Source organism: Typopeltis vanoorti, chromosome 10 (genome assembly GCF_054136105.1).
Source record: "Typopeltis vanoorti isolate ZY-2024b chromosome 10, IOZ_Tvanoo_1.0, whole genome shotgun sequence".
Taxonomy (NCBI): Eukaryota; Metazoa; Arthropoda; class Arachnida; order Uropygi; family Thelyphonidae; genus Typopeltis; species Typopeltis vanoorti.
The window spans coordinates 73,706,224-73,727,445 of NC_143558.1; the positions used below are offsets into that span (position 1 = coordinate 73,706,224).

At 36.9% G+C, this 21,222-nt stretch overlaps 1 protein-coding gene across 1 annotated transcript in view; it reads right to left on the reverse strand.

Annotated features, from left to right (window-relative positions):
* The window catches only part of LOC150102509 (cilia- and flagella-associated protein 61-like), a 509,206-nt gene that overhangs the window by 362,481 nt on the left and 125,503 nt on the right, over positions 1-21,222 (reverse strand). The window contains exon 7 of the mRNA XM_090399377.1: positions 11,610-11,696. Within this exon, the coding sequence (XP_090255503.1) occupies positions 11,610-11,696 (87 nt within the window). The remainder of the gene's footprint in view (positions 1-11,609; positions 11,697-21,222) is intronic.

Here is a 21,222-nt window from a genome sequence, read left to right on the forward strand (position 1 = left end):
AGATGAAACTAGAGATTTAGGGGTGGTGGTGGTGGTGGTAGAAAGTTTAGAGGACATATTGCTAAGGTTGCTAGGGTAGCCCATAACATTACTTGGCTATTGAAGAACACATTAACAAGAAAGGAAGTTGTTATAAGGCCTTGATACATCCACATCAGGATTACTGTGCTCAAGTCTGGTCTCCTGAGTTTCTTGGGGATGAGGAAGTGATGAGTGACAAAGTTGGTGAGTGGTCTGTGGAATGTTTGCTATGAAGACAGATAGTTTGAGAGTGTGTGGATTGCAGAAGTTGGCTGATAGGAGAAAAAGAGAGGATGCGATAAAAACATTTACGTTGCTTTAAGGGTTTTATAGGATGGATGGATGGGAAATGTTTCAGCACTTGGCTGGAGAGGCCAGAATAAAGGATCAACTCTGAAAGTTGAATAAATGTGTGGTTAGTAGGGATGTGAGGACTAGGTGTTTTTTTTTTTTTTTTTTGCTTGGAGAGTTGTGAATGAGTGGAATGGGTTGCCAGAGTCAGTTGTGAGTGCTTTATCTTAACAATAATAATATAGTATAGAAAAGTAAGAAATTACTAAAGTAAAGCTTCTCTCTTCACTATGATATTCCTCTCCACTCATTCTTAATTCTGGTCTGAATCAAATTTTGCCAGCAATACTTTAACAACCTTATCTTGAGATACTGATTGGTGTGTAATTTTCTAACTCTGTTTTGGAGTCATCTTTATGACACAGGACTTGCCTAACCTGTTTCCATCTCCATTGGACCTTGCCAGAATTTAAAAGCAGCCATAGAGATACTGCCAATTCTCTTATACTTTTTTTATAGCATACAGGCCAATATCTCATGTTAATTCAAATTGACATTTTGCAATATCCTCAGTACTTCCATTTCAAGTCTTTATTCTCAATGCTTCCTATTTCATCTACCACTGTATTATCTTTGCTTGGATGTGACATGCATACATCCCCATAAAGTGATCATTCAACTATTTTTGATCATTTCTTCTTTTCTGTCATCATCTTTCCCCCCCCCCCCCCACTGCATTCATCATTAGAGTTATCCTTTCACAATAATTGTTCTTTTACTCTCTATGTAGTGAAAGAACACAGATTTACTTGAGTGGTCAACTAATTTTATCTCATAATCTAATTTTGTCTTCCTTATCATGCTGGTAGATCTCCTTGTTTGTAATGCTACTCATTCATTTTACTACCACCTGATTCATGATGTGACTCTGAATATGCAGTGTAATAATACATCCATCAATCACTCCTTGGACATGTACGCTGCTGACATTCATTCTTCTCTTTCAGTTTTTTGGCTATAATAGTGCTTGAAGCAACTTCCACTGTTTGTCATAACCACCTGTTTGTAGTTCAATATATTGTTATTATTATTAACATTTGACCTCCATAGAGTTCAGAGACTCATTGTAGGAGGTACAATGCTATCACACAAAGCTCATCCAACTGTGCCTTAAATTGATTTAATGTGCCCACATTCATAACACACTCAGGCAATACACACCACTCACCAACCACTTTCCATGTAAAGAACCTGCTCTTCACTCTTCCATGTCAACCTGCTTACAACCCCTGATTAGCTTATATATCTCAATCATATCCTCCCAATCTCCTCTTATTCATCAGGCTCTGCAATTTACATTCTCTCAATCTGTCATAGTACTCCACATTCCAAAGACCACTAATCACCTTTGTGAATCTTCCCTGGATCCTTTCTAACATATCCTCATTACCATATAAACACAGTGACCAATTCTGTGCAAAAGAATCCATTTGAGGTCGATAATGGCAGTGATGAGATCCTTCTCATCACTGCCATTATCAGATGTGACATCTTTGCAACTTGTGCAACGTGGCCCCTGAATTTCAGGTTCTTGTCTGCCACCACTCCCTGATCTTACATCTCCTCTACCTCCTTTAAAGTTTCCACACCAAGTGTATATTTTGCATCCCATCGTTGTTTACCAAATTTTAAAACCTTACACATTGCAACATTGAACTAATAGTTCCCCTTATCTGCTCATTCATGCAATCTATTCAAGTCCTCTTGTAAGGACATAACATGTGCTTTACTCTGCATTGCTCTCCCCAATTTTGCATCATCTGCAAACTCTGTCACTCAGCACACCACTAGTGACCATCCTCCTTTGGGATACTGCATGACCATATACAACTTTCTGATACCTATCTGAAAGCTAATCACTGATTTAACTCAGAAGTCTAATATCTAATCACATCCATTTCAATTTATTTTATAGCTTGTTGTGTGGCGGTCAAAAGCTTTTGCAAAATCTGATATACCACTGTATATGCATCTTCCTTGTCCAAGACATTTGTCAATTTGTTATAGCACATTTTTTAAATTAGTAAAACATATCTTAGTTAGTTATATCTTTACTAAGTTAGTAAAACAGTTTTTACCATGTTATCAAAACTTGATTTCCCTTGAACAAACCCATGCTGATAACCAAAGAGAATACCGCTGTTATCAACCCTATTTCTGTATCCTACTTCTCACCAATCTCTCCAGGACCTTCAGCACAACTCCAGATACACAGACCAGCCTATTTGAAGCTACAGCCTTATCATGACCTTTATGCAGTGGAACAATTTTATCCTCCTTCCACTCCCTTGGAACATGTGCTGTTGTAAGATGCTTATTAAACAAGCATGCCAATGCTACTGCCAATTCCCTGCAACATTCCTTTAAGTTGCATGGTGATATGTTATCAAATCCTATCACCTTATTGATGTCAAGGTCATTCATTTCCTCAAATACCTCCTGCTTGCCCACAATTAAGCCATCCTCTCCTATGTCCTCTACATTTACGTTTCTCGTGATTTCATCCTAATGAGGATGAATCACCCTTATAAATTGATCACTGAATATTGAAAGATGTTGAAAGTTTATTTTTCACTTGGTTAGAATATAATAAATTTAGTTTATTATATGATCACTGAATACCTGAACAATATCTTCTGCAGCAGTTACCATTCTACCATTTTCATCCATTAACATCATCTTACCATAATTATTCTTTCTTCTACTTGCTATATATCTAAAAAATCTCTCTAGGGTTTCTCTTCGCCTGATTTGCCAATTTCTACTACTGCTCCACTTTTGTTGTCCTTACTAACTCACTCCTCTGGCTTGCTCTCTTCATGCAACTGATTATTACATAATTTGCTTCTGAAATGAAAATAGCAATTCTTTACTAATTTCGACATGCTGATTATGAAAATGACAATAAAATCTGTCGAATGGCTCTTGTTTGGGAGAGACCCAGTCCACATTGCATACATAGGTATCAATTGGCAATGCTGTATATCAATCTCCTGAATGTCACATATTGCATGATCCAATCATACACAACCCCCCCCCCAGAAACTATTGCATCATTGGCTGATTCAATGCAGTTGAGTCATGATATCGCTATCGTAAGATGATGCAATAAAGTCTTGTAGGGTGAGCAAGTGTTTGTGCGACTTCCTTGGCTACACTCCCATTTACTCCTGGTTCATAAGTACTACAGAAGTGATCCCTGCAGCGTAAATCCAAATCCAGAAGTAGTGATGGCTCATACTTGTGTTAATAGTGCAAATCACTTGTGTTACATTTGCGGTGAAGTGATATCTTTGCAAGTCCAGAAAAAGGTTATCACTCCACTAGTAAAAAATGGTGTATCAGTTTTATTTCTGATGTAAGATTGGGGGACCAGGACCAGGCTGAAAGGAAGTAAATTGATAATGCCATCTGATATTCCTATGGTTTGGAGAGAGAGCCAAGCAAACATGCAAATGACTGCTACTTTGGCATGGTATCACCTGTCATGAGGAAAAATAAGTAGACAATAGTATACCCAAATATACCATCTGCTCTCTGACCAGTTCTAGTCAGAGAAGAGAGCAACCAGTTCTGTCAAAACAGTGGAGAGAAGTTGGTTATTCAGCATCAAAGAAGACAAAGTTGGTTCCATCAGCAGAAAGGTCATAGCATTGGTGTTTTGGGATGCTAAAGGCATTTTGTTTATTAACTTGAAAAGGGTAAAACAATAACTGGGGAATATTATTCCGATCTTTTAACCAGACTAAATGAAAAAATTCATGAGAAAAGACCCGGTTTGCAGAAGAAAAAATCATCTGTCATCGGGACAATGCACCTGCCCACAAAAGTGTTTTGGCAATGGGAAAATCAAGATATCTGCACTATGAATTGTTGGAACATCCACCCTATTCCCCAGATTTGGCTCCATCTGACTTCTATCTCTTCCCAAAACTAAAACTCTTCCTCGTTGGTCAGAATTTTTCTTTGAATCAAGAGGTGATTGCAGCTGTAGAGGAGTATTTTGCAAATCTTACTGAGAACCACTACAGTGTTAATTTGTGAAGGAAGAATTTTATGATTTTTAATACTTCATTCATGATTTAAACATAAATTGTATATCCTGAGCTAATTTTATTCCTAAGTAAATTCTAATTTAAATACTTACTGTTATTTTTTTTATTGAAATAATAATTGTAATTTTTTTTAGTTATTCATTCTGTATAAATTCATTATATAATTTGTAAATACATTTACAAATGTATCCTAAGTGGACTGTAATATATGCATTTAATTTATTATAAATGAAAGTGAAAGTAAATTTAAGAAATTCTGCTAATGAGATTTGATTGGTCACTGTCAAGGAAATGGAGTTAATTTTAGATAGCGCGTGCGTGGAGCGTGAGCTATGGTATTCGAAGGGAGAAGGAGTTGATATGAGCTGGACTGGCTAGAACTGAATTTTGGCAGGAAGAATGAAGGTATTTTATTGGAAAACGAAAGTAAACAGGGGAAAAGCATTCAGGATAGCATGGAGTGAAGTAACGGGCGGCAGTAAAGGGAATTTGGAAATGCCATAAATAAATTAAGAAGGGACCAGGAAATTAATAGGCAATTAGGAATATTTCTACGGAATTCTAAAATTACGTCGAATTCCAATTGTTTTGAGGAAGAATAGTGCAAAGCTGAAATTAATGCGTAGAAGAAAATAAGGAATAGTAGATTACCTGAAATGAGTGCATCAAGACTTGTGAAGCTGTATGTTTAATATTTCAGTTATATAGTGAAGATTCCTTTAGAATAGTGTTACATCAAAGTGATAGTTAACTTCAGTTTTAAGTGTGCCTACAGTGAATCCAATGTGCAAAGGATGTAACCTGGTAAGAGCAGTCCATTTTTTTATATTTCAGCGTCAAGAAATAAGAGTTAGCTCCGTCCAATATATCTTAACATTTACTGTGGCTTTCTACTAAAATTAGCTGAAGTACGGAGCTTTAAAGTTTTTCCCCCCCTTGAAGTGATAACTGCCTCATAATTGAATTAAGTGTTTGTTGACTAAGAGAAAATTAGAAAATTCTACTTTAAGGATATTTGCTGTAAGATTCTGTAACATTGAACTGTGTGAACCATTTTTAATTATTCGGAAGAATGTAAAATTGACAGCTGGATGTCTGATGCCTAATGTTTTATGTTTGTTATGAGTATTTGAACTAAGTTGATTTGCATTATCTTGTTTTCAAAGTTATACCTAATGTACATGTTATGTAACCCTGCATTAAATGTTTTGTTTTATTGATTCCAATTTGGTGTCAGGCTGATTCTCTTTCATTGCACCGCTCATAAAGTTTATCAGACCTTGCAGAAGCCTTAAATGATAATATTAACCTCGGCCTGTAGAAAAGTGAGATTGCAAAAGTTAGTTGATGACTGATTCCACTATATTATATAAACTAATCTGAATATAGGGTGGCGCAGGATAATATAAATTTCTCTATATTTGGATCAGTAATCAAACAACAATTAATAAAAAAAAAACGGATAATTTAAATAAAAATAACGTTCCAACAAGATGGCGGATTCAAAGCCAGGATGTACGACACAACAACAGGGATGGGATAATGGCACTGGAGCATTGCTGGAATAAATGTATTAGTCTTAAGGGATTATGGTGAAAAATAAAAAGAATTTTGAAATTATAAATTCGTTTTTTCATTGTTACGCCGAGAACTTTTCAGACCACCCTCGTACAAGTAGCCCAGTCATGAAGTGACTTCATGTGCAAACTTTGTTTGCTTTCACTTGGATAAAGGATGAAACCAAGAATATAATTTCTTGGCATCTTTAATTTATTTAGATCACTTCAAATCAGTAACAATTTACTAAAAAAGTGCAAAAGTGAACTAAGATTTTATTCACTTTTGCATCCAACTAACCACTGTTGGAAAAATGTATGAATAATATTTTTTATAGCATAATGATATATAAGAGTTGTATGCCCCAGTCCTGAAAATACTTCAGGCGCAAACTTTATTTGCTTACACTTGGATAAAGGATTAAACGAAGTATATAATTTCTTGGTATCTTTAATTTATAATTGGTATATGACAGTTCTGAATAATAAATAATATTTTTGAAGATTAATACTTTGAAATTTACTCATCTAGAAAAAATCCAAATATTAATTTTTAAAAAATTGGAAAAAAATACTGCTAGCTTTCCTAAAGAAATCTGTCCATTATCAGTACTAGGAGTGTACAGGATAAGCTGTCAATATAAACTCGCCTATTATGGACACTCTGGGGGATCTACTACCAAATAAAAAGAAAAACAACAAAATTATATATTATTATTATTATTATTATTATTAAACAAGACCTCATGGAGTCAAAGACTCATCTAGGAGGTCCTTTTATCTCACACACATCTCATCATACCGTGTCTTAAACACACTGAAACTCCTTGCAGACACCACACTCTCAGGCAAGGCATTCTAGTCATTCACAACTCTGCATGAAAAAAACTTGCCTCTCACTCCCCTACTCACACCCTCTTTATACAGTTTCCGGGGATGACCTCTGGTTCTTCCCCGATCTCCCTATTTTCTGTAGAACTTCTCCACCATTGATCCTATAACAACCCCTTACCAAGTTGTAGGTCTCTATCATATCTCCCCTCTTCCTTCTCTCCACTAGACTCTGCAAATTACATCTTTTCAATCTTTCCTCATACTCGACATTCCAGAGGTCAGAAACTACTTTAGTCATTCGCCTTTGGACCCTTTCCAACATCTCTTCATCCTTCTGAAAACCAGGTGACCAAATCTGGGCACAATAGTCCATGTGTGGCCTAATCAAAGCCTTATACAATGGAACAAGAATCTCCCTACTTCTACACGTCAGTGTCCTCTGCATCATTCCCAGAAGTCTTTGTGTTGTCTTCACAATTTTGGTGATGTGTCCTCTAAATTTTAGATCCTTATCCACTATCACCCCCAGATCTCTTATTTCCTCTACTTCCAACAATATATTCTCACCAAGCATAAATTCTGCATCCCAGCTTTGTTTTCCAAATTTTAAAACCTTACATTTTGCAACATTGAACGCACATCCCCATTTGCTTGCCCAATCACTCAATTTATTCAAGTCTTCTTGCAAGGCCACAACATCTTCACTACTCTTTATGGTTCGTCCCAACTTTGCATCATCTGCAAACAACTGAATATCTCCATCCAAATCCTCGCCAATATCATTAATATACAAGTTAAATAGTAATGGCCCTAAAACAGACCCCTGAGGCACTCCACTAGTGACTTTCCTTTTCCTGGATATTGCACTCCCCCATACACAACTTGTTGATACCTATCAGATAGCCAGTCTCCAATCCAATGCACTAATCTAATATCCAACTCCATCTGCTCTAGTTTGACTGTCAACTTATCATGAGGTACTCTATCAAAAGCTTTTGTGAAATCCAAGTATATATTTATAAATTATATATTTATAAATCAAAACGTGGACTGGCAAATTCATGCATGGGACAGCCTTCAGTTCAGTTTGGTGTACAGTTCACAGATGGACAGGGTGTATTTGATAGACAAAGGGACTTGTATATGCTGATAGACTGCACTTGAATGGTTTTGGAGTTAGATGTTGTTTCGAGAAAGTGTTGTTCAGTGAGAGGTGAAAAGTGCAAAATTAAGGAAACCACAGATATTAGGGAGGAATGAAATCAAGCATGTGTCAGACCATCCCTAGGATGAATGAGTGTGATTGCAGAAATGACTGGGAAAAGCTGGATGCAGCTTGAAATCTGAATGAGTTAGTAATAACATTATGCAAGTGTAACTATGAACCCAAGATGGGATGCTGAATTGCATGAACAAATGCCAGAAGTATCAGAAATAAAAGAGAGGAGTTTTTGGTATTGGTCCTTTAACTTGGCCAAAAATTAACAGCATCAGTGAAACATGGTTGACAGAGAATGATGTAGTTACAGGGATCAAGCGTAAGGGGATATTGTATTGTCAGAAAGGATAGAAGGAACATGCCAGGAGGGCTATTATTAATGATGGCTGAAGAACTTTAACCAACAAAAATAGAAGTTAATGAGGATTATAGATATGAGGAAACTGGTTCAATCTTATCTTGTGTGAGATAGAGGGAAAGAGGATAAAATATATTGTTAGTTGCTGATAAACTTGTTCCCTCTCCCTGAAAGGAAGAAGTGGATGATATGTATTGGCAGATTAGCATAATGAGTCCAGGCCAAATAATTATCATGGGGTGGGGGGAAGGAGAAGTCTTTAACTATGAGGATATAGATTAGACATTCTCTGTCAAGAGGGCAAGATGGAAATGGAATGGAATTTATACAATTACTAAAGGATAATTTATGCAATTAATGACTGAGCTATGGAAGAAGCTCAGTCAGTAATTGTTAAGGTGAGTTAGCCAGTCTCATACGAAGGTAGGGAGTTTTTTAACCCAGAAACTCAGGTGTTTTTGTCCCCCAAAACCGGCCCATGAACACATGCATCTATAAACATAGGACACACTGGGAGGCATAGGGCTAACTAACTTATCCTCAATAGGGTAGAGGTTAAGTTAATAGAAATTCTTGACACTGCAAGGTAAAAGAGGAGGGAAGGAATAAGAAACTAAAGGATAATTACCTAAAACAGAATATGATGGAAGAACCAGGGATTTCAGAGTATTAGGGCTGGTAATAGCATCAAAATATTTATCCTAATTACAGCAACCCTACCTCCAATCAGGGAAAGTAACCATCCAGTCAAGAAAGAGTTTATGTCGAACTACAAAGCTGATGATTACGGCAAACTTAGGTAATGGACTGGAGAAATGCCATGGCATAAGAAGCCACAAGGAAAGAATGTAAGTAGTGCATGGAAAGTGGTCAGGGATTGCTTGAGAGCAGAAGAATTGAACTGCATATCCAGTCAGCAGGATAAACCAAGTGGGAGTTAAGTGGATAAGCAGAGATATAAAAAGAAAGAGCTGCTAAAAAAAAAAAAAAACACTGTGGAGGGAATATAAAGCAAAAAGTGATTAGCATATTCATGATCAGTACAAAGTGCAAGTAAGAAAGGTGACTAACATAGTAAGAAAGGCTCAATCAGAATATGAGAGGAAAATTAGCTAAGCAGGCCACAGTAAAAACCAAAAGATTTGTTTCTATGCAGTAAGTAAGAGAAAGAATGATTATGGAAAGATAACTTTACTGAGCGCCAATGGTAAGAAAGTGACAAAAACAGAAGATATAGTTGAGCAATCACTTTGCAAGGGGATAACTTCCAGGTGAAGACTTTGAAGTTACTGATGTTAGACAGAGGCAAATATTAGAATTGGAGTAGATGAACTGGATGTGCTCGGCATATTGAAAAATAGCAATGTGAACACAGAAGTGCAATTTAATGGTATGTTTGCCCATGTACTATGAAAATGTGCAAGAGAACTGGCAGTACCTCTGATGAAGTCATTTAATCTAAATCTCAGCTCTGGCAAGCTTCCAAAGAAGTGAAAAAAGGATAGACAGTTTCATTACAAAGGTGGCTCCAAGACAGAAGTAGCAAATTACAGACCAATCTGTATCTCAGGCAAGATAAATGGAGCTGTCAGTTTTGTAGCATATTCTCTCAAAACATGCAGAGAAATCCTATCCAGTCTGATTACCTTATTGATCCTACAGAATTTAGTATCCAAAACACATTTTCTCCTCATGCACTTCTAAGCCTTCAGTTCTTCCCATTGAACCAATAATAAAATCTGCTTTTCCAGGATGAAGTGTCCAATAAACTGCTTATTAAACATCTCCACTGTATCTGCTTTTCCAGGATGAAGTGTCCAATAAACTGCTTATTAAACATCTCCACTGTATCATCTGTACTGGTCACCTTACCTCTTTTTTCCATCTAATAGGATCATTCATCCACAATAATTACTTTTTCTACTGGCCACATAATGAAAGAATTCCTTGGACTGTAGAGTTAATGTCTCCTGGTATTCTTTTTTTTGTCTTTCTTGCCATACTACTCATACTCCTAGCCTGAGTCTTATATTCCTCATACAACTGCTCTATACCTCTTTATACTTTTCTGTAACCTCTTTTTCACCTGCATTTCCTGTTTGATTTCATTAGTCATCCACTTTTCACCAAATCATTTTATCTTTTTCACTTGAGGAATGTAATTTAGCATTGCTGCTGATAAATATTTCTTCACTAGCTCCCCCCCCCCCCCATGCATTGCTAACATCTGTCCCTTGAAATTTTCCCACCCATGGAACCAACATAAGCTGATTATTCTACATTTATTTCAAGATTATTATTTGAAGATATTCTAAGATTATTATAGTTGCCTTGCCATAAATTCCATAAATGCTTCACCATCTGTGCTCCTAGCCTATAGTAACATTCCAGTAAATATCTTGTCCTGTCCACATCCATTTTCTGAACTATTAGTGCCATTATGAGACTATTATGAACTAAATAATTGCTAAACTCTTTATAAAGAATAGCACCCTTCCCTCCAACTACACATACACCACATCCCTACCTTACATTAACAATACAACAGATAGGTTGGGCAGGCTCCAATAATTTGGATAGGCAGAATAGACCACCTTAGTAAGAAAAAAGAACATAAAAAGTATATGTATATTTAGCATGGGAAACCTAAAAGCAAGAACCCATAACCACAGAAGATCACTATGAAGAGTGGCACCGTCAACCTCCATATACATGACTGTCTTTGTTCTCAAGGTCATTTCATTCTTTGCTGAGTTTGTATCTTTAAAGTGCATTTGATAATGCTAGCTTGAGCTGGCAAAATGCTGACTGCAAATAATTAATTTAGTTGAAATAAAAGAACATCAATGATTTTATTTATTACTATTATTATTAAAATCTGACCTCCATGGAGTCAGAGACTCATCATGGGAGGTACACACTATTGCACGCAATGATCATCCACCTGTGCTTTAAACTGATTCAATGTGTCTACATTCACAACACACACACTCAGGAAATGCATTCCACTCACCAACCACTCTCCATGAAAAGAGCTATTAGAATACCAATATTTTATTTTATTTTATTTTGTATTTTTATATGGAATATTTTCTGGATAATAATATGAACATTAATAATAATATAATAAATATAATAATAATAATAATAATGAAATAAGTACTCTAATAATGTACAATATAAATATTACTGAAAATTTTGAAATAATTAAGTACCTGTCAACATCAGTCATCATCCCGTATACCACATTAATCCAGACATGAAGACAAAGATTATCTAAAACATTCTGAGAGTAGTGATAACTAGTAAAGACAAAAAAAAAAATATATATATATATATATACATATACTGTATATACACTGATATACAAAAGCTAAGAATGAACTACATTTTTACAATTATATAAAAAAAATTTCATGAGTTTTCATTTCAAAAGTTACAAATTTCGAAGGAAATTTGTAACTTTTGTAGTTAAAGGATTGATGTACAGTGGTTATAGAAAACTATATGGTGAGACATTTCAGTATGGAATATGTCTACTCAAAACTGCAAATGCAACTCTCACAACATCATACCATGCTTAGCATCAAGTGATTCAGGAGTTCTTGAGGAAAACTGGCCCACTCCTCCTTCATAGCAAGGATAAGGCCTTTTTGTTTCTGGAGGGAAATTTCAAGCAGCAATTCTTCTCCCTATTCCATCCTAAATGTGTTATATTTGGTTGAGATGTAGGAAGAATGCTGGCAACTCAATTTGAATAATATCCTCAGTCTCCAGAAATATCTCCACTGGAACTGTCATCTACACAAAGAATTTCCTTGCCTACAGCACCATGGAACAATTGAACATGACAATGAGGAACTTCGTTTCAATATCGTTCATCAGCCATTGTCCTTTTTTCCATTTTTGCAGCACTTGTAGCTCAGTGTGTCCATTAAGCATAACCTCCCCACACCATGACCGCAAGCACCACCACATCTATCCTTTTCAAGAACATTCTCACAATGGTAAGCAGTACCACTTTCACATGAGATCAAGTGTCATATAGAATCAGAGGAAAGACTAAAATGACTATCACCTGTAAAGAGTACATTACTGTATTGGTACTTGTCCAATTTTTATGGATATAACATCACTAAAAATGTGCTCTTATGATGAACTGTGAATAAAGTGATGCAGATTACAGGCTTTCAGGCATATAGGCCTACTTGTTGCAGATGCCTTGCCACAGTTTGTCGAGATATCCGTGTACCTATGCTTGAATGGAGCTGACTTACAAGCTGACCTGCCATAGTTCATTGATTACGTTTTGCTGTTATAACCAAAAGACTATGTGTGCTCCATGGTAGAGCAAGGGTAACCTGTTAGCAAATGTCTGGAACATATTCCACTGGTTTGAAACGTTACCCAGAACCTGAATGCAATGCTATGTGAGATTCCAAACTCTCTGGCAACATTGGTAATTCTGTGGCCTTTTTCAAGCTTTCCAATAATTCTTCCCCTGCATGAAATCATCTAGATGATGTCTTTGAGACATTACAAGACATTCACGTGTACAACTTTATTCCTTCATGAAAGAGCTTCCTTCAAACATAATTTACTTAATGCATTCTTTTGCTTTTTATCTTGTTGAGTGCTACTATGTGATGTGATTCCTTTGTGTGTAATTTGAAAATTTGAATGTGTACCCTCTTTCGACTTGTGATATTCAGTTATACAAATTACCACAAGCTGATTCAACTGAATTTGCAGTTGTCATCTTCAGAAATAGTGTTTGTCCTTAGGTTTTGAACATCAGTGTATAATAATAACCCTTCAACAGCTTAAATGTCTCGATTATATTCCCCCTTTGCCTTCTATCCACCAAACTCTTAAGTCTGAATGCCCTGGGTCTATCCTCATAATCAACATTGTACAGTCCTGATATCATTTTTATTATCTGTCTCTGCACCCTCTCCAAGGTTACTTCATGCCCTTCAAACATTGTATAACACTATGGAAAGGCAGACAACAAGGTGTTTAGAGAAAAGCTGTTTAAACATTACATTATATGGTGTAAATAGTATGTTGAGCAATACAGTCTTTTATTCAAGATATTTAAGTGCATAATAGGGTATTTCATGAAGTGTTGCAAGTAGTGCATTCGCATACAGGTTCCATTGGTTCCACTCCACTAAATATTAACAATATTAAGTGATTTTGTTTTAGTAAATATTTCATGATATATTGCTTATCATTATCAGTGGTGCTACTTTCCTTTTTTTATGTCTGTTCTGGCAGCAATGTGAACAAGAACAATGCAGCCTAGATTTCCCTGTTCAAAGAGTTAAACATGATTTCATGTGATGTAGTGTGTGATCAATGTTCACCTTAACAAGGGCAAATGACTTATGATATGAAAACCAGAGGTGAGCTCCATGGTAGAGCAAGGGTAACCTGTTAGCAAATGTCTGGAACACATTCCACTGGTTTGAAACGTTACACAGAGCCTGAATACAATGCTATGAGAGATTCCAAACTCTCTGGCTAAGTGATTGAAGGTGTGTTGGAAATGTTCTGTGAGCAAGTGCCAAAAATGAAAGATGTGCTGAAAGCGGGAAAATGAAGTGATGAATGCTAATGATAAAAGACATTAAATCAAGGGTGTTGTAGAGAATGTACTTGAAGGAGTAATTAACAGTAGATGAAATAAGAATGAGAGTATAAATGACGTATTGAAGGTAATGTGAATGGCAAGGTAGCAACAGGGAGAAAAATAATGCACTTACCCAGCATAGGACAAAAGATGAGCAGGGAAAAAATGAAAGGAAAAGTAAGTGGGAAGAATATATGAAAAAAGCAAGAAAGTAGGAATAGAGTAATGAATTGGGATTCTGTGATACTAGGTGTGCTTAATGAGAAGGTAACAAAAGCATGTTTCTCAGGTGCAAAGATCAAGAATGTCAGTGAAGCTGTTAGTATGCTGATAGGGGAAGTGAAACAGTTGATTGTTTTGGCAGGCACAAATGATTAAAAAGTTGAGAGATGTCAAATGAGAGAAGATATGAAAGTGTTTCTGGAAGAAGTAAAAAAGAAGAGTGAGAGATTTATGTCTGTTGCCACAGTATGATAGGAATGAATTAAGAAGGACCATGATTAAGAATGTGTCATTGAGAAGATAGTGCAGGAGGAATGGTGTGCAGTTCATAGATGGCTGGAGTGAATTTGACAGAAGAAAGGACTTGTTTGTGATTGATGGTTTGCATTTCAACGGGTTTGGAGTTAGATGTTTGGAGGCAGTGTTGTTCAGTGAGAGGATGGAAGTGCAAGAATCAGGGAAACTGGGGGGGGGAGCTGGAGTCAAGTGTGAGTTCAACCATCTCTGGAACAAATGAGTGTCAGTACAGAAATGATCATGCAATACTGAGTACAGTTCTGCATGTTTCAAATGTGAATGAATTGATTGGTAATGACATCATGTAAAGATTAATTGTGACTGTAAAGGGATACCGAATACTGTATATGAATGGTATTCAGTATCCCTTTACAGTCACATCTCTGGAACAAATGATGTCAGTACAGAAATGATCATGCAATACTGAGTGCAGTTCTGCATGTTTCAAATGTGAATGAATTGATTGGTAATGACATCATGTAAAGATTAATTGTGACTGTAAAGGGATACTGAATACTGTATATGAATGGTATTCAGTATCCCTTTACAGGCATCAGAAATAAAGGGAGAGAGAGAGTCTCAGCATTGTCAACTTGATTTGACCAAAAATTATCAGCATCAGTGAGACTTGGTTGACAGAAGATCATTTAGTTATACAGATAGAATATAAAAGGGAGTACTTTCAAGGAAGATAGAGGAAGAAGGTCAGGAGGAGTGTGTTACTAATGACAGCTGAAGAATAACAACCTGCAAAATTGGAAGGTAAGAAGGAATTTGATACCAAGAGTAACAGTTCATTTGAGGCTATCTGATGTGATATAAATGCCAACAACACAAAATATGTCATTGGTGCTAGAGGCTGGGGAGGGGAAGTGCACAGGAAAATGTGAACACCACACATGCACAAACTGGAAAATGATGGGAGAAAAGGATGCATGGCAGGATGCAAATGCTACTTTATTATTATTATTATTCGTGACACCTCCAAAGAGTCCAAAGATTCATCGTGGGAGGACATCTACTGTACAACTCTCCATCTCCACCACTACCGAACCTCCACTACCAATCAACTACATCAGCACCATCTACCGCCCATCACCACTACCACAACAAGTATTTTTTGTCTGTAAATTGCGTGTGTTCTGAAGGGCCGATTTGTCTGTATGCAGTTACTTATACAGTTAAAAAGGGATAATTATCTAAAAGACCAGGGGGTTTGAAGATTTTGTATCTGGCAAAAGTATTAGAAGACATATCCATAATTAATCAGCCTACAATTGTGGAAAATGACATTGCAGTCTAGTCTTAGAGGGTTGTTAAATACATGGACTCCTCAGTTAAGAAGGGATATATGTGTAACTGTAAAAGCCAGCAATTACCATAAACTTTGGAGGTAGCCTGCAGAGCTATGCCATGGTATAAGAAGTTACAAGGGAAGATTGTCAGTAATTGTTTGAGGGAAGTAGTAACAAACTACATACCCAAATGCAGGAGAATAAACCAAGTAGTATTTAAATAGATGAGTAGCATAAGAAATTTAGCAGGAGCTAAAAAAAAAATATTGTGGAGGGAAATATAAAGAATAAAGTGAACAGATGGTCCATGTGTAATACAAAGCACAGCTGTAAGAAAGGTGACTAGAAAGATAAGAAGGGATAAATGAGATTATGAGAAAAAAATGAGCTAAGCTATCCAACGGAAATCCTAAAGAGTGTTTTTGCTATGTAGCAAGTAAGAAGAAGGGTTTTATGAAAGGTCAACGTTAGTCGTTGCCGATGGTAGGAAAGTGATAAAAGCAGAAGAAATAGTTGAAATACTAAGTGATCATTTTGCAAAAGTGTATCATCCAAGTGGAGATATTATGGTTGCCGAGGAGACAGACTAATCTGAGAAGTGAGGTAGATGAACTGGAGGTGCTAAGTGAATTGGGAAATATCAATGGGAGTTGAATTCAGCAGTGGGATTGGATAGAAAGTTAGATCGTGTGTCAGGAGAATGTACAAGAGAACTAGCAGTGCCTCTGACCAAGCTCTTTAAGTCTCAGCTCTGGCTAGGTTCCAAGGGAGTGGAAAAAGGATAGGATACTTCCATTACATTTATTAAAGGAGGCTTTGAGGCAGAGGAAGTAAATTACAGATCAGTCAAGTATCCATGAGTAGTGGTTAAGGTAGTGAAAAGTTGGTTAATGGAAGTATTCATGATGGGTGAACAGCATGATTTTTTAAAAGAAGGGTTCTGCTTTAGCAATTTATTAATGTTTTATAATAAAGTGAGAGCAGAATTAGACAAGGGAAATGGCTACATCATGATGTTGCTTGATTTTCAAAAGGTATTTGACAGAATACTGGATGGGAACCTATTACATAAGATGAAGCAAATGGATATGATGAAGCTGATGACATGGAATTTGGAGGGGAAGCTAACAGAGCAGAATATGGTGAAGTGGAATCTAGTAGAATGAGAGTAACTAGTGAATTACCTCAGGGTTCTGTACTAGGGCCGCTACTCTTTAATTTGCATATCAAAAATATAGGAAAAGATTTAAGGGAGTTTTTTCTGTTGTTTGATAATGATGCAATGCAAAACTGAGGAGTGCTGTAGTTAATACAGTTGATGTAAATATCCTGAAAAATGATTTAAATAAATTGGCAGTGTAGGCTAGTGGATAATGGTTGTCAATTTAATATGGCAGAATGTAAGTTTATACACTTTGGCATGAAAAGATTACATACAGTGTATCATATTGACAGTACTGAATAGCAGGAAATAGATGATGCTAGGGATTATGGGTTGGTGGACAAAGAGTATTTGACAAAAGTTAGCAGAATACCTGAAAGAATTACTTGAATGTTGAAGAACACACTGACAGATAGAGAAAAGGAAACCTATGATATGGGCATCTTGACTTGTATGGCAGATTTGGTTGATTGAGCTTCTTGGGTATGAAGGTGTGGCAGAGAGGATTCAGAGAGACAAGTAACCAAGATGGTGCAATGTTTGTGGAATGTTATCTATGATAATACATTGAAGGTGTGTGCGTGTGAATGTGTTGCAAAGTTTAGTCAACAGGTGAAAAGGAGGAAATATGATAGAAACTTATAAGTTAATAAAGGGTTTCTATAAAACTGATACAAAAGAAACATTTCAATGCATGATGAGTAGGGATAGAACTAGGTGGTCTACCAGAAGTTGTGCAAGAGCGTGGTTAGTAAACAGTAGGAGTATTAAATTTTTTGCATTGAAAGTGGTGAATGACTGGAATGGATTATATCGGAGGCTGTGAGTGTACTAACAATGGATGAATTTAATGAGAGATATCGTGTGAATAATGGTTACTGAATAATAGGCCTCCCTCAGTGAATCTTCTGCCTCCACGGTTCTTCCTGCACTAATAATAACAACAATAATGTTAATAATAATATGATATGTCTGTCTGTGTTCACTGGGCATCTACAGACACCGTATGGTCACTCCGATGCTCGATGATGTTCCACACTAGGCCTCGCCATGTAGTCCTGTTGTTTGCCCTTCTGGCAGCCTCAACTGTCTGAAGATCAGTCACTCCACACATGCCATCCATCCATCTCATTGATGGGCTACCCCTGCCTCTTTTTCCAGGAACTTTACCTTCTATTACTGTTCTGAGAAGTCCTCCTTCCATCCTTTCTATGTGTCCAAAATATTTTAATTTTCTTCTGTCAATATCCTTAAGGAGCCTTAAAGTTCTACTAATCTTTTCTAACACCTATTCATTTGTACGCCTTTCAGTGTATGATATCCTCAACAGCCTTCATACCCACATCTCAAAAGCAGATATCCGTTTCTTATCTGACATCTCAAAAGCAGATATCCGTTTCTTCAGGTTCCAAGTCTCGCATCTATAAGTTGCTGTTGGAAAAACAACTGTATCTAAAATCCTCAACTTTGTTCCCATGGAGATAGATCCATCCTTCATACCCACATCTCAAAAGCAGATATCCGTTTCTTTAGGTCCATCCTTCATACCCACATCTCAAAAGCAGATATCCGTTTCTTTAGGTTCCAAGTCTCGCATCCATGAGTTGCTGTTGGAAAAACAACTGTATCTAAAATCCTCAACTTTGTTCCCATGGAGATAGATCCATCCTTCCAGATTTTAGACAGGTCTCTGACTGCTGTTTTAGCCATTCCTAACCTTTTTCTGACATCTTCTGAACAGCAATTCTTCACATTAATAATGGATCCCAGGTACTCAAACTTTCTGACTTCCTCAATTCTTTCTCCATTAAGGTACAGTTATTTCTCAAGAGCTTCTCTGTTTGTTTTTCCTTTGAGAACCATGATCTTTGTCTTGCTAGAATTGAGTTGAAGTCCTCTGTTATTACTGATCTTGTTAACTTTGTTAAGAATTAGTCCTAATTCTTCCATGTCATTACAAAGGAGTACTGTATCATCAGCATACCTCAGATTACTGATCAATCTACCTCCTATCGTAATTCCTATCCTGAGCTCATCCAATGCTTCACGCATGATGTCCTCTGCATATATACTAAACAAGTGAGGAGAAAGTAAACATCCTTGCCTAACTCCTTTTCCAACTTGAAGCCAGTCAGGCAATCCAACACCTGTTCTTACTGTGGCTTCTTGCTCCATATACAAGTTGGCTATCAACCTGATAGTGTGTTGAGGAAAACCCATTCTTTTGGTTACTTCCCACAGTTTCACATGTTCAACACAGTCAAACGCTTTAGGGTAGTCTAAGAAACACATTACCAGAGGGAGTCTGAATTCTTTATATTTTTCTATGATCTGTCTAAGGCAAAGGATCTGATCTCTGGTGCCCCTACCTTTCCTAAAACCTGCTTGTTCCTCGGGCATCTCTGCCTCAACTTTGGCCTCAATCCTATTTAGCATGATCTTTAATAAAATTTTGCTTGCATGAGATATCAAACTAATAGTTCTATAATTCTTGCATGCCTTCATATCACCTTTCTTGTGTAGTGGTATGAAAACTGACTTCTTCCAGTCTCTAGACCATGATCCTGTCTCCTATATCCTTGTAATCAATCTATGAAACACTCTTATCCCTCCATCTCCTGTGGCCTTAATTAACTCTGCTGGGATTTCATCTGCACCTGGGATCTTATTGCTGTTGAGCTGCTTCACTGCTCTTTCAAAGTGGAGAAGGTTCCAAATCAAAATTCTATTGGTGGGAGGACTCCACATTTTCTTTATCCACTCTACTGTACAGTTCCTCACAGTATTCTTTCCATCAGTTTTTGATTTCCAACTCTTCTGTTAGTAATGATCCATTCCTGTCTTTGATGACATTCAATTTAGGCTTGAACTTGTGCTTTAAGTCACGAACTAAATAAAACATCCTTTTATAAATATGCCTTCTCATCTGGAACTCTATTTCTTCACATTTATTAGTATAGAACTTTTCCTTATCCTGCTTGATGGCTCTTCTGACTTCTCTATGTAATCTCTTGTCTTCTTCGGTCCCTGTGTCTCTTTGTTTTTCCAACCGCCTTCTTTTGATTAGTTCCCATGTTGAATCTGATATCCACGGGTCTCTTGGTTTTCTTAATGGGCCGAGATATGTCTTCGCTGTATCCGCCTCGTTGTATTATCATCTTGACTCCTTCCCAAAGCATTTCTGGTGAGATTTCCTCATTGGTCTCCAAAAAATCATCCAGCCGTGTTGATGTTTCTTCTGTGAATCCACTAGGAATTACTCTACCATCCAATCTAGTGGAATGTGCCTGACCTGGAAGTCTTCAGAGTCTTAGTCTTACTTTGGCTCTTACCAGCTGATGGTCTATACCACAATTTGCTCCAGGACAAGTATGCACATCAGAGATGTTTGTCTTCCGCCGCTGGAGAGCCAGGATGTAATCAATCCGGTGCCTTGACCTATCAATGTTGGATGTCCAAGTATAGGTCAATCGTAGATGTTTCTGGAAGCAGGTATTGGTAATAACTAATCTGTTAGCACTGGTAAATTCCAACAGTCTTTCACCATGGGTGTTACGTTCACCCAGACCAAACATGCCACACTCCGGCCTGACTCTCATACTCTTTCCCACTTTTGCATTTAAGTCTCCTAAGATGTACAGTATGTCTCTCCTTGGTAGGCAGTCCAAAACAGTTTGCAAGTTTTCATAGAATTCTTCACTCTCTTCTTCAGGCCTATCTGTGTGGGGTGCATAAACTACCACAATTGATACATTGGTAGGTTGAGCCTTAAGTCTAATGGAGAGTATCCTATCATTAATGGGGTTATAACCAAGAAAGCTTCTTGCCTGAGTTGTCTTCAGTATCACAGCTACCCCATGATGTTTTGAGTCACCATCTGAGTAAATAACTAGCTTACCATCCTGTCTTTTGAAGTGACCTTCTCCATTCCATCTGGTCTCTATAATTCCCAAGATGTTAATTTTATACCTATCCATCTCTTTACAGACAATCTCAAGAGTACCCATCTGTATGATAACATTAATATGATAATATGATATAATAAGTTGTAATTCAGAATTTAGAATTGAAGGAGGTGTAGAAAGATGGTTTGATGTAAAATCAGGCATCGAATTAGGATGAACACTGTGTCCACTATTATTTGTCATCTATATAGATTCATTAATTAATTTTTGTAATTCAAAATTACTAAAATGCTGGCCTGGTTGGCCGAGCGG